This window comes from Eptesicus fuscus, chromosome 6, assembly GCF_027574615.1.
Source record: "Eptesicus fuscus isolate TK198812 chromosome 6, DD_ASM_mEF_20220401, whole genome shotgun sequence".
Lineage (NCBI taxonomy): Eukaryota > Metazoa > Chordata > Mammalia > Chiroptera > Vespertilionidae > Eptesicus > Eptesicus fuscus.
In genome coordinates this window covers 60,818,490-60,831,110 of record NC_072478.1, presented here as the reverse complement: position 1 = coordinate 60,831,110, position 12,621 = coordinate 60,818,490, and the positions used below count along the sequence as shown (strand labels likewise).

General features: G+C 40.2%; 1 protein-coding gene across 1 annotated transcript; it reads right to left on the bottom strand.

The window, feature by feature from the left end:
- Positions 1 to 1,166: 1,166 nt before the first annotated feature.
- PCDH18 (protocadherin 18) lies at positions 1,167 to 12,009 on the bottom strand (the record flags this gene model as incomplete). The annotated part of the gene is made up of 4 exons (XM_008143547.3): positions 1,167 to 2,278; positions 8,471 to 8,634; positions 8,725 to 8,810; positions 9,529 to 12,009. Coding segments are annotated over 4 exons (3,399 nt in total), but the record flags the coding sequence as incomplete, so codon positions are not given.
- Between the last annotated feature and the right edge of the window lie 612 nt (positions 12,010 to 12,621).

Genomic DNA, 12,621 nt, shown 5'->3' with positions numbered 1-12,621 from the left:
GGGAGAGAGATGGAAACATCAATGGTAAGAATAATTGATAGCTGCCTCTTGTATGCCCCCTACTGGGGATTAAGCCCGCAACCTAGGCATGTGCCCTGGCCTCCTGGTTCATGGGTCGAACTTAACCACTGAGACACACCCGCGGGCTGAATGTTCCCTGCATATTATTCAAAACCTAACACTGAATTATCTTCTCATGAAGGATATGCTTCCTGCAAAGCTTTTGAACATATATATATATATATATATATATATATATATATATATATATAGGAATAGGACTCTGATTTATGGACAGTTCTTTAGCTTTACTTTATTTTTTTTTTCTTCTATTTTCATTGACAGTAATATTTTCTGGAGAGTACAATCAAGATGGTGTATTCATAGAAATAACACTAATAGAAACCTGGTCATAAATGAGAACAATCATAATCACGATCTCTTTTACCAAAGCATTCCACACAGAGAGATAACAGCACAATAAATAATTTGCCATTTGTCACACAACAAATAAAACAGAATTGCAATAGCAAAAATGTAATTTTATAAACGTTCTTATACTAAATATAAAAGCAAAAATATGAGATCATGCACTGGAGACAAAAGCTAAAAGTGGCTACTATAGCAAAAAAAAAAAAAAACACAACACAACAACAACAACATTGCAAAGATAAAAATGTTCAAGTATTGTGAACGGAGAGGGGAAGATTCAAATAGAGCAGTTTCAGCATAAATCAATTATATTTACTACCCCAGGAGGGATACTGACATAATTGCCTTTGTCCATTAATACTTCATGCTGTTAGAATACATACTGTTATCCATTTAAAGGACAGAGTCCATTTCCTTGGAGCACATCTCTTGAGGATGAAATGAAATTCATTGTTTACCTTGATTATAAATAGACAATAATACTTTAGGAGAAATATTCTCAAGAACAAGCCGGTGTGATCTCCTGGAATAGCAGGGGCCTGAGAGTTAGGAAAAATTGACTCTGGTCCTATTTTCATTATTGACTGTGAAAGAGACTGCCTAGTTCTGAAATAACATTTCACCTCATGTTTCAATTTTGCTGTGAGAATTGAACTACCAGAACTAGCAGAGAACAGTAAAAATAATAACAACAACAGTAATAAAAGTTTAACATCTTTATTGATGCTTAATTATAAAAAGTATTGAAAAAAGTTGGATCACTTAATAGAAGTAAGAATTCTATAATGCTTTAGTGGGGTTGTTCCTACGGCATAACAATTTCTTCCCCAACGTAACTAATCTAAGCAGTGCCTGTATACTTTATGGTTGAATAGTATATCAGAATTGAACAGTGGCTACTTTCTACGTGATTAGGAAAGACATGTTTGTCATGGGAGTAAAAAAATAAAATTTGTCTGTTAAATTACACATAAATATAAGGTACAAATGTATTTTTAAAATACAGATTGAAATCATCACACTTGCATTGTGTACATACGAAAATACAGTATTTAATATTCAATATACACAGACACATTTATGATAAATGCAACAATTTGGCAATGCCAGTTCTCTCAGGGTTTTCTCTGTCCCCTACTTCCATGTACCTGGAAACCAAAACACTTGGCCCAAATCTCCTAGCTCTGGCGGACATCCTGAAGCAGCTTGTTAATCTCAGCCACTAGCTCACTGGCATCCATGAGTTCATGCTTCCCATCGTTGAGGTGGTTGAGCACATTGTCAAAATCATCTTCTTCATAGTTTTCGGGGATCTCCTCCATGGCCGGCAGCCATTTAGCAGATGGCTGCACACTGGAGTGGGTTCCCAGGGGGGGCCCAGAGTTGGTGGTGGGATTTTGAAAATGCGTACTGGCCGCCCAGGCTGCCACACCCTGTGGGTAGCCCCCAGTCTTGGCTGGCAGAGGTCCCTTCCGACGTTCCAGAGAGTTGGACCTATCCACCTCACTGGCCTCAGAATAGGTGTCCAGGGAAGGGGGTAAGAGACGCTGGAACACACTGCTCATTTCTGAGAGCAGAGATGACGTGCCTTTGTCCCCAGGGTCCTCCTCTTTGGGGGAGTCCTTCCCAAAGGTGGAAAAACTCTTCTTCTTCTCACCGGACTCCGCAGGCTGGGTGTCATCCTCAAGACCCTGGTGCGGATGCTGCTGCTGGGGCTGCGCTGGGAATTCTTCCCCTGGAATGAACATGTTGCTCCTATAGTCAGAGGATGGTGAGGGCAGAGGTGGCATCCAGCACTGGTCAGAGTGTCCCAGGACCCTGCACTCCTCCGTGCACAGCCTCATGGCTGCTCTCAAGGAAAACAATGGGGATTCATGAGTACACTTACTATCACTCAAAATGTTGGAAAAATGTTTTTCACTTTAAAAAAAAATAGAATGAGACAGTTTAAATTGCTACCCTGATATCAAGCCATTATTTTACACATTAGATGAACTATAATTATGGTTTTGATTTGAATGCTAGTTTTATGGACCCAGCATATATATTTTTTTCTTGCTCATCAAATAAGAAAAGGAAGATTATGAGTCCTGTTTCTCAGGAATATCATTTCTGCTACTCAAGTAATGAGAAAATGGATTGATAACTTATACATGAGAATGACTGAAAAGGTGTGGGTGACGAAATATTTGCTGAACATAAATTCTAAAGAACACCAGAGCTGTAAGGTGAAATCCATAACTTCATAATGCAACCCGATAATCCTCAAGTAATACCTTTGAGTAGCTCTTTAGGTAGTGAGGTATATCCGACCTACTTTACTTATAATGCAAGCATCAAGAAGATAGTGAGTTATCAGGTCATTATATTATTGATCTCTCTTAAATGTATTCTGGATTATTTATTGACTTTTTATTTAAAATAGCAGTGCAAATTATGTGCAACTACCAGGCATCTGGTTTGAAAATCAAATAGATGGAAAAGTCATCAAAGGATGAAGAATATGAAAACTCCACTGATTAGTTCTTCCAGTTGTTATGATGTCCTATTGGAATGTGAGTGACCACACTCATAGAAAGAATAGATGATGAGAAAAGCAGAAAAATAAAGAGGAGAAAAATCTCTAAATTTGGAAAATACAATAACTAAACTACATAACAACCAGGAAATATGAAGATGTCAATTATAGTCTAAAAATCATCTGTCTCTTACAGTGACAATAAGGTCTCTTTAATATCACAATTTTCATTTTAAAGCAAATGACAGAATGCAGAAGATCTAAAGTAATTTTCTTAGATTTGAATGAAAACTGGACCATTATCAGCCATACCTACATATTTAGAAATGATTCTATAGATTTGGCTACGTAAGAAATATTTCTCTTCCTGTGAAATTTTTGCTAGAAAGGATGACTCTTGAACAATGCCAAATACCTTGTCAGAGGAAGCAAGTTGCCTATTGTGTTTATTGCTGTATCCTTATTACTGGGTAAAGTGTCTGCAGAGAATAAGCATTCACTACACATTTTCTAATCATCATGGGAATGCAACTCAAAACCACAATGACATTTCACCTCAAACCTATCAGGATGGCTGTTATAAAAAACAAAAATGGCAAGTACTGGTGAGGATGAGGAGAGATTGAACGCCTGTACACTGTGTTGGAAATGCAAAAATGGTGCAGTCACTGTGAGAAACAGTGGTGGTATGCCAAAAAATTAAAAATAGGACTACCATATTATACATCAATCCCACTTCTGGATATTTATCCAGGAAAATAAGAGCAAGTATTGTGAGTGAGAAAAAATGTGTGATTGCTAAAAAAGCTGAAAATACAAAGGAAGTAAAGAAAATGCAGAGATAGTATGAATACTGATTCCATAGGAGTCAATGTGGGCCATGAGAAGGAGGCCGAACATTGAGAATCCTTGTGTAACTTTGCTATGAAGAAAAGTTGCTTAAATGAGGAAGGATGATTTAAGAATAAAAGCATGTTTAGGTGTGCTAACCTCATGCATTATTGCAACTTGAAAATATCAACTATTGTTCAGCAATTAATGCGGGCAAACCAAAAGGAGCTGAAAGTAACTGGAATACTTTAACAGCAGTGAGCTTTTCCAAGCAGTGGTAATGAAATGTTTTCTTCATTCCCCAGGTCTCTGAAAATGGAAAGGAGACTTGTCTATGTTGTCTTATTCACATCCTGTTACAAAGAAGGTAAACAGGCCTGATGACACCTTTCATTTATTTTTCTGGCCTTTAACTCTGTGGGAAGGGCTTAATTATTTGATTGACTTTATTTTATTTTAATGTTTAATGACAAAGGAGATAAAAATTACACAGGCTTCTAAGAATCCTGAGCATGAGCAGATTTCTAGAAACCTGAATACAACCTGGGTGTTTAAAATGATAGTTCATGTTTACAAATTACTTTGGTCACAGGGTGTGTTTTTTTAAAATAGGGAATGCTATTTTACAACTTCACAATAAATGGGGCTTTAATTCTAAAATAGTACATCAACACAAATTTAAAAATTCAGAAAATATGAAAAATTGATAAAGAAAATTTCATGGAGGAAGAGATGGCAAAAAAAATAATGGAGGTGGAAGGGCAGGGTTGCGGAAGTGGGCATTTTTCAGTTCCCCTGACATTTTCAGTATTTTCCCTGGAGACTCAGTTATTTGAAACATTTTCAGTGCACACGTAATTCAGTGCTACAGAGGTTCCATACTATGCCCAATGAATAGGACTTGTTGGCAAGTGGTGTAAGTGGCTGATCTCTCTGTCCTTCCTTTAAAGCTTTGCCAGGCAGTGCAATTTCCCCTGGGGAGGGGAGGACGTGAGGCAAACAGAACTCTTCTTTCCCACATATGAATATCAATTTTATCACTGTACTGTACGAACCTTATAGATAGGGCAGGAGGTAAGCATCAAATAGTGGAAGAAAAAACGTGTGCCTAACTTCTTCCAAGCCATTCGTGAGTGATCAATCAGTTCTTCATTAGGAGCCTCTCCCATGTGTCCTTACATGGTTTCAGATGTAGTTCTGAGTCAAGGGTAGCAAACAGGGCCCTAAATGTCCAATTAGAGTGCCAAAATACGATGCTGAGAGCATGTCAAGAGAAGAAAAAATAGTGGACATGGAGGTTCAAGTCGTTAAAGAGAAACATGAAACAAAATTTGAGAGATGATAGGCAAAGTGAAGAGAAGCCAGTGTTTTAGGTAGAAAAGCCCATGAGCGAAGGATTGGTGTCTTATACTAAGAGATGGCCCTACCTATTGCAAGACACCCTGAAAAGCCAAACTTGAGAGTTAGTAAACCAGGAGTGGATTTCACTGACCTTAGAATGCCAAGATAAGTAGGTTTCATAGAGGTTGCTGGGCAAAAAAGTCAATTATTGATTTTGAACCAAAAATATAAGTTAAAATGTTATGGAAAAGGTGTTCAAACTCTATGAAAGATTTAGCAAAGGGAGGAGTTACTAAAGCGAGAATATCAGTTCATATGCTTGCACAGTAACTCAGACATGCGGAAAGGTCAGAACTAGGATACCAGCCATGAAAATGAAGAGAACTCAGAATTAAAAAGGACTGTTTGAATTCAATAATCATTGAGGGCAGATTGGTGAAAAGTGGAATAGGCTCAACCAGAATGGAGCATCACAAAATCAAAAGCCTTTATAAATCACCCTGGTGCAAATAATACACTGGGGAAATGGAGATTTTGCAGGAACATGAATAGTATGGTAGTTCAAAGTTGAATGAATAAGGAAGAAAATACGTTGACAAACATGAGCTAACAGACAAAAATGTACGCTGATTTTACTGCTCAGAATGCAGGATGTGTCTGTGGGAATTAATAGAAAGAATGACCAGAAATGACCCTGTTGGCAGGCAATACAACATAACATGATCTATATTTGATCACAGTTTAATGCAGAAAAAAATGTTGAAATAAGACACTTAAGGCCTAAAAATACACATGCTTTCAAAACTGCACTGATTTCTGTTAATGGCATTCAGAAGTGGACTTACTTTTTTCCTACTTCGGATATTTCCTGGGAATATAAGTTCATAAGAAATAAGTTTTATACCCGAATGTGCTGGCAGAAGCTTTTGGGGTGAATAATTAACCAGAAAATTGGTGAAGTATCATCAGGAAGATGGTCATAATGAAAGGATGGTTATCTCTGTATGATACTTAATATGCAGGTTATCTCTGTATGATACTTAATATTCTTTCCCTACTAGCCAAACATGAGTAAAGCTTAAAACAGATTTATGTATCATTGGTGAAATCCTGACACTCTATACCTGCCACCACACCCCACAGGGAGGCAGGTAGCTAGGCATGCAGAAATGTATCTACTGTAACACAATCAGTTGTCATACAACGCCATACACCAGCAATATAGCTCTTCCACTACACACCTGGATTAGTATGATTGTGTAAATATGGAATTGTTTCTTAAAGGCTACCTATACATTAAGTGGTATTATTAATGATAATATAAAAGTGAGCCATTAACTTTGAAAAGAAATGTAAACTTACAAGAGGTCTAAAGTCAGTCACTATACAAAACTCACTAATATCTAGGCTTTATATCTACCTATTGTTCCTCCAATGTCTTTATTCTTTAACATTTATTTTTATTTTATTTTTTTAACTCAAACATTAGATAACACTTCTGTCATGAACATACCTGGTGTTGGTAACTTTGAAAATACAGGAAAGAGCGAAAGAGAAGTATTGATCTTTTTTTTTTTTTTTAAGTTAGACCATGGTTAGGTATTAGAATCACACAATTTCAGAATTTAAAAAGACTTTAGGCAGCATTTAGGCCCCCAAATGGCTAAGTTATATAAGTAGGGGTCGTTATTCTCTTTTTAACTATGCTGCTAAATTAAAATTTCAATGAATGGACTTCATATAATTAAAAAATAACACATAAGGAAATATTGACATTATGCCCATGAAGTTACTTTTATGCCTTATGAAATAATGCAATTTGGTAAATCAAAATATTCAAAATTAGAGTTCTGTCAGTGTCATAAAATCATGGAAATTCAGCCATTTCATACACACACACACACACACACACACACACATACACACATCCATCCATCCATCCATCTCATGGGTAAGAATAATAAAGCTGATTCTCTTTTAGCAAGTTGTCTGAAGCCATATATATCCCACTATATTTCCAGAGCTTTCTCTTTAAGTTGGTCAAGGGAATCTATGAATTAAAAAAACAACAACAAAGACACCTGGGCAAACATGGGCTCTCATGTAGCACCGTATGTAACTAGAAGTCCTTTCCATACATCCATCCTGCCAGAAATGCAGTACCTATTAACGTAATGACAATGAACTACTGTTACTAATTCCTATGTCCAAGTGTTGGGAGAAGCAGAGCAAGTGTAGAACACCTATGGATCTGGAGTAAGCATTGGGACATCACTGGCAACTACTACTGTGACTGCTGTGACTGATATTAATGCTCCTACAACTACTGCTACCACTACTACAATAACCATGAGAGCTAGAGTTTCTATTCACTAATTTTGCTTGAATTTCTGTGGCTCTCTGAAGCTCCCCATGTCTAGTCCCAAAACTCTTACTGAACTATACAGTATTTAGAAAATAGATGTCTTATGGAACTCAGATGGGTAATGTAGTTTTCTTTTGCCTTTCCTTTACCAAATAGAAGTCACTAGATCAACACTCAGTAGAATTTAGAAGCATATGTAGCCAAAGGAACATCTGTGTGTTCCTAGGAGTTGATTTAATATTACAGTCTTTAGTCACAGGGTTGCTTCAATGACAGTATTTACCCAGTTGGTTCAGAGAGTTGCTACTGCACAATTAGAGAGAAGGGATGCTAAGGAGAAAGTGGCTCATAACTTACTAGGATTTCCTCCATCCAGCTGTATACTTATCAATTCCTCTCTTGGATTCCTGTTTCTCTTGCACGCCAGTGTAGACATAAAATGAAAGGTGGTGAAAAATATTCTGTGCATACCACCTACAAAGATGTAGTCTCTCTCCTATTTTTAGTGAGGAAAGTATACCATTTCCTAGTATATTTTAATCTCTGATTTTCGTGAGTTGGTTCCCATCCCAGGAAATGTGTCCTCCAAATTATAGTCCAGCTCACCACCATGCACCAAAACAGGCTGTCTCAATGAAAACAGCCACCCCATCATTTTATAGAGAGTTGCCCAAGAGTGTCCTCTGAACAGTATTGGATGGGGTAGGAAAAGGAGGAAAGCAGTGTGGTTTTCTATCCCTCTCTGCCCACGCTCTTCTCCTTGTCTTGTTAAGCTTCCATACTTACTCCTTCTCTACCAACTGCTTCACATGAATTTTAAGAAAATAACTTCGAAGTGTTTCAGTCTGTGTTCATGGCTAATAGTGTGCCGATTACAGAGACTCAGTGCAAAGGACAAAGAGAATATAAGCACGGGAGAAATTGTTCACCTCGCTGGTACAACAGATGTGAGAATAAGGATTTATCTGCCACTGCCCCCTTACCTGCTGGGATTCTCCCGTCTGTGAGAAACAGGTCACTGAATCCTTCGCCCAGCAGCCTATCGATTGGAGAATCTCGCCCCAAATCATAATCACTGTCTCCTGCTTCACTGTCACCACGGCCACTGTCTTTCAAGCTAAATTTGTCCATGTCCTGAAGGGCATATCTAGAAAGATAAATCAGGGGATGTACAGTTTGTATTCTTTAGCATCCGTGTTATTTGACACTTAATAGGCAACACAAGGGTAATGCATACCTATAGCTCCTAGAGTATTTGTTTCCTCGAAAACTTGGCCTTGGCTGATATTGCCCCTGGTGAAGCATTGAAAGAAGCTGGGAGACCTGCTGGAAACCAAATAGACAGAACTGATTCCTGGAAACAAACCCCCAATACTCACAAGCTTTCAGCAAGGAAAAACAATGAACATGCCCTCTCCCTTTTAAACACTTACATGTGCTGAGCTGTGGCCGACTCTGCAGCAAGCCACCTGATATAACTGAATACATCCCAGAGAGATTTGAATGATCTAACACAACAGGTTTCTTTTTGAAAGAAGACTCCTTTATAAATTACAGGTCTATTTCCTTTATAGTTCAGCTTAAAGTGATCAGTTATAAAAATGCATAGAAAACACTCTAACATACAACATTCTAACACATGCAGTTAAAATAATGTCAGAAAAAATGTCAACTCAGGTTTTTGTTTGGGCTTTTTTTTTTTTTTTAGTAGAGACCACACCTATGACAATAAAGCAAGTCCATTTATTTTTTGCTTCCAGTATCTTAATCTTGGAAGTATGGGGATTCTAATCAGTCCTTTGTGAGCTTCATTTATTTTTCAATATTATACATGCAAGTAAATTCTTTAAGGAAAACTTGAAACAGTATGCTCAGGTGTGTGTACTTACTACATATGCATAATGAAACTTGTATCCTACTTAATTTGCATATTGTTAGTATTGTTATTTCTTAAAGGAAACACTCCAGAACTAACACTTAACACAACTTCTGTGCACTAGCAGCTACTTTGTCAGTGAATTGGTGCAGTGTATGATCTTACCTCAACAGCCGGAGTGGCATGGGTGAGTTCTAATGAGAAATTTTCTGGCACGTGGTTCGATGAGATTGTCACCAAACTGTTGAGGGACTGGTGACTGTTGTGACTCTGCCGGCTGCCCATTTGCCCTCTTTCTAAGGTAGGAGATGAGGATGGAGACGACCTGTGATGAGATCTGATAGGTAGGGTGCCATTGATGGTAGGCACCAATGTAATGTCCCCTTTGTGAATCTGCCTGGATGGTCTTTTGGGGTGGTGCTGGTAAGTTGATTCTGCTACCCTGCAGTTGTAGGATCTCGTGTCTTTCTTTTCTCGGTTGCACCTAGTTGCAAACAGCACCATAATAACCAACAACACTGCACAAATTGCTCCTAAGGAAATAATTATAATCATGGAGACATCCAAAGATTCCTGGCTTGCTGGGGTCTTTGCTGTACTTGTCACTGATTCTGCATATTTAAGGATCATACACTTCAGAAGGACTTTGGTATGCAGCTGAGGATTGCCTTTGTCCTGGATGATGACTGAGAGTTCCCATTCTGTGGAGGGAACAGAATCCATGCTCACATTTGTATGGATGTCACATGATCGTGGATCAATTATAAAGATATTCTCCTCATTGCCTGCTACTATGGAGCAGCTGAGTTCAGCATTCACACCAGAATCTCGGTCAATTGCCCTTATTCTTGTGACATGAAAGCCACTTTCGGCCCCTTTGGGGATGGAGATTTCTGCAGTATTATTGCGCAGTGTGGGCCCTATGACCACAGGGACATTGTCATTTTCATCAATGATGGTGAGCACAACTGTAGTATTGCTTACAAGTTGCTTCGGACTCCCTCCATCTCTTGCTTCAACCACAAATGTTATCTGACTCACTTCTTCATGATCAAAGTTTCTGAGGGCATAGATGCCTCCATTAGATGGGTCAATGGTAACATATGTAGTTATGGAACTTCCCAGGATAAAACTCTCCAAAATAGTATATGTAACTTGCCCATTTTCTCCAAGATCAGGATCTGTGGCTGTAACAGTGGTGATAAATGCCCCTGGCGAGTTATTCTCGGAGATCGCTAATTCATATCGACTTCTCTGGAAGTGGGGTGGATTGTCATTTATATCACTGATTTGAACAGTAAAATGTTTTACTGTAGAGAGACTGGGCGTCCCCTTGTCCTCAGCAATTACAGTCAAACTGTATTCAGATCTCTTTTCTCTATCCAGTGTGGCATTGGTCAAGATTAAATAGTTGTTTTCATAACTCTGCTGAAGTTTAAAGTGACCATGTCCATGAAGCTTGCAAACTACTTCTCCATTCAGCCCAGAATCCTTGTCCTGAACCCTGACCAATGCAACAAATGAATCAACAGGATCCCCTTCAAAAATATAAGATATTTCTTCTTTCCCAGGGGACATGAGATTTATGTTAATTTCAGGCTTATTGTCATTAACATCCACAACCTTAATTACAATTTTGCAATGAGCTGGAATTGAATTTGGACCCAGATCTTGAGCCTGAACGTCAATCTCATAGGATTTGGTAATTTCATAATCCACTTGCTTGAAAAGAGTCAAATGTCCTCTTTCTGAATCAATTTTAAAAGTCTCTATAATTTTGGGAGACACATGACTGCTGAAGGAATATACAATTTTCCCATTGGCGCCCTCATCTGGATCAGTGGCATTCAGATCTAGGAGCAAAGTGCCAACGGGGGAGTTTTCTAAGAGTTGTATTATATAAGACTGCTGCTCAAAAACAGGGCTGTTGTCATTGGAGTCCGAAATGCTGATTTTTAGGATGGACGAGCCGGACCTCTGAGGCACCCCCATATCTGAGGCAGTGAGCTGGAGCTCATAGCTGGACTTCAGCTCCCGATCCAGCTCTCTGACCACTATGAGTTCTGCATACTTGGCTCCATCTGTCCTGGTCCGGACCTCAATACTGAAAAATTCATTGGCCGAGAGAGAGTACGTGTGGAGGGAATTTTCCCCAACATCTGGATCAAATGCACTGTCCAGAGGGATCCGAGTGCCAACCGCTGCACTCTCTGATATCTCAATAGGAATGAGAGGTCTTGAAAACTGGGGAGCATTGTCATTGATATCCAGCACTTCAACCTCAATATGGAAAAGCTGCAGATGCTCAGTGGGTAGGGTGATCACATCAAACTCTATGGAACAATTCAAGTTTTTCTGGCACAGCTGCTCCCGGTCAATTTTCGCCCCTATGCTGATTTCCCCGGTGTCCTCGTTCACTACCAGCAGAGGCGAATTTCCCCTCTGCATGGCTCGAAATCGCACGTAAGGATACGGTAGCTTCGCTAACACATCAGCCACATCCTCGGATAGTCTTGCAATTACGGATCCAACCCTCTGCTCCTCATAAATCCTGTATTTCAAGTTCTTGCCCAGCACCTCGGGGTGGAAGGACACCACCAGGAGTGCAAACACAAGCCTAGAGTGCATTTTGGCATTCACCCGGCACACAGATCAGTTTCCGAGGTTCCTTTCGCCACGCAAGTTAAAACAGCAAAGCAATTCCCCCAACTTCCTTTGGCAACTTAACAGCTAAGCGACATTTGGTACTTGGAACTGGGAAGCGGCTCTTAATAGCACAGCAGCCACTAAACGGCTCGCAAACTTTTGTTTCATACACACCGTGTCACGACTTCCCGAGACGGTCGGCGCGGGGTCCAGCGCTCGCCTTTGCTGGGCGGGCGGGCGGGCGGGCGGGCCGGCTGGCTGTCCGCGGGGCCGGCGGAATCCGACTGTCACCCCCGCGGCTTTCCCGGCGCGTCTTCCGAATCCATCCGGGGCGGGGTGGCGGCGGCGTCCGCGGCGGGTCCTTCCCCGGCGATCCTTCCTCCCTTGCTCGGCTCGGCTGCAGACTAAACAGCCCTGATTGCTGACTCCGGTCTAAAACCTGCACAACTTCACTTCAACTCAGACAAAGCGCTCTGGCCCGGCGTGTGTTGAACCGCTTCCAGCCAATCAGCGAGCTTCCAAATCCGAAGCTGATGGAGTCCCCGAAGCGAGGGCGGCGGCGGCAGGGGAGGGGGGCGGGAGGGGGAGGGGGCGCGGAGGAGGGAGGCGAAG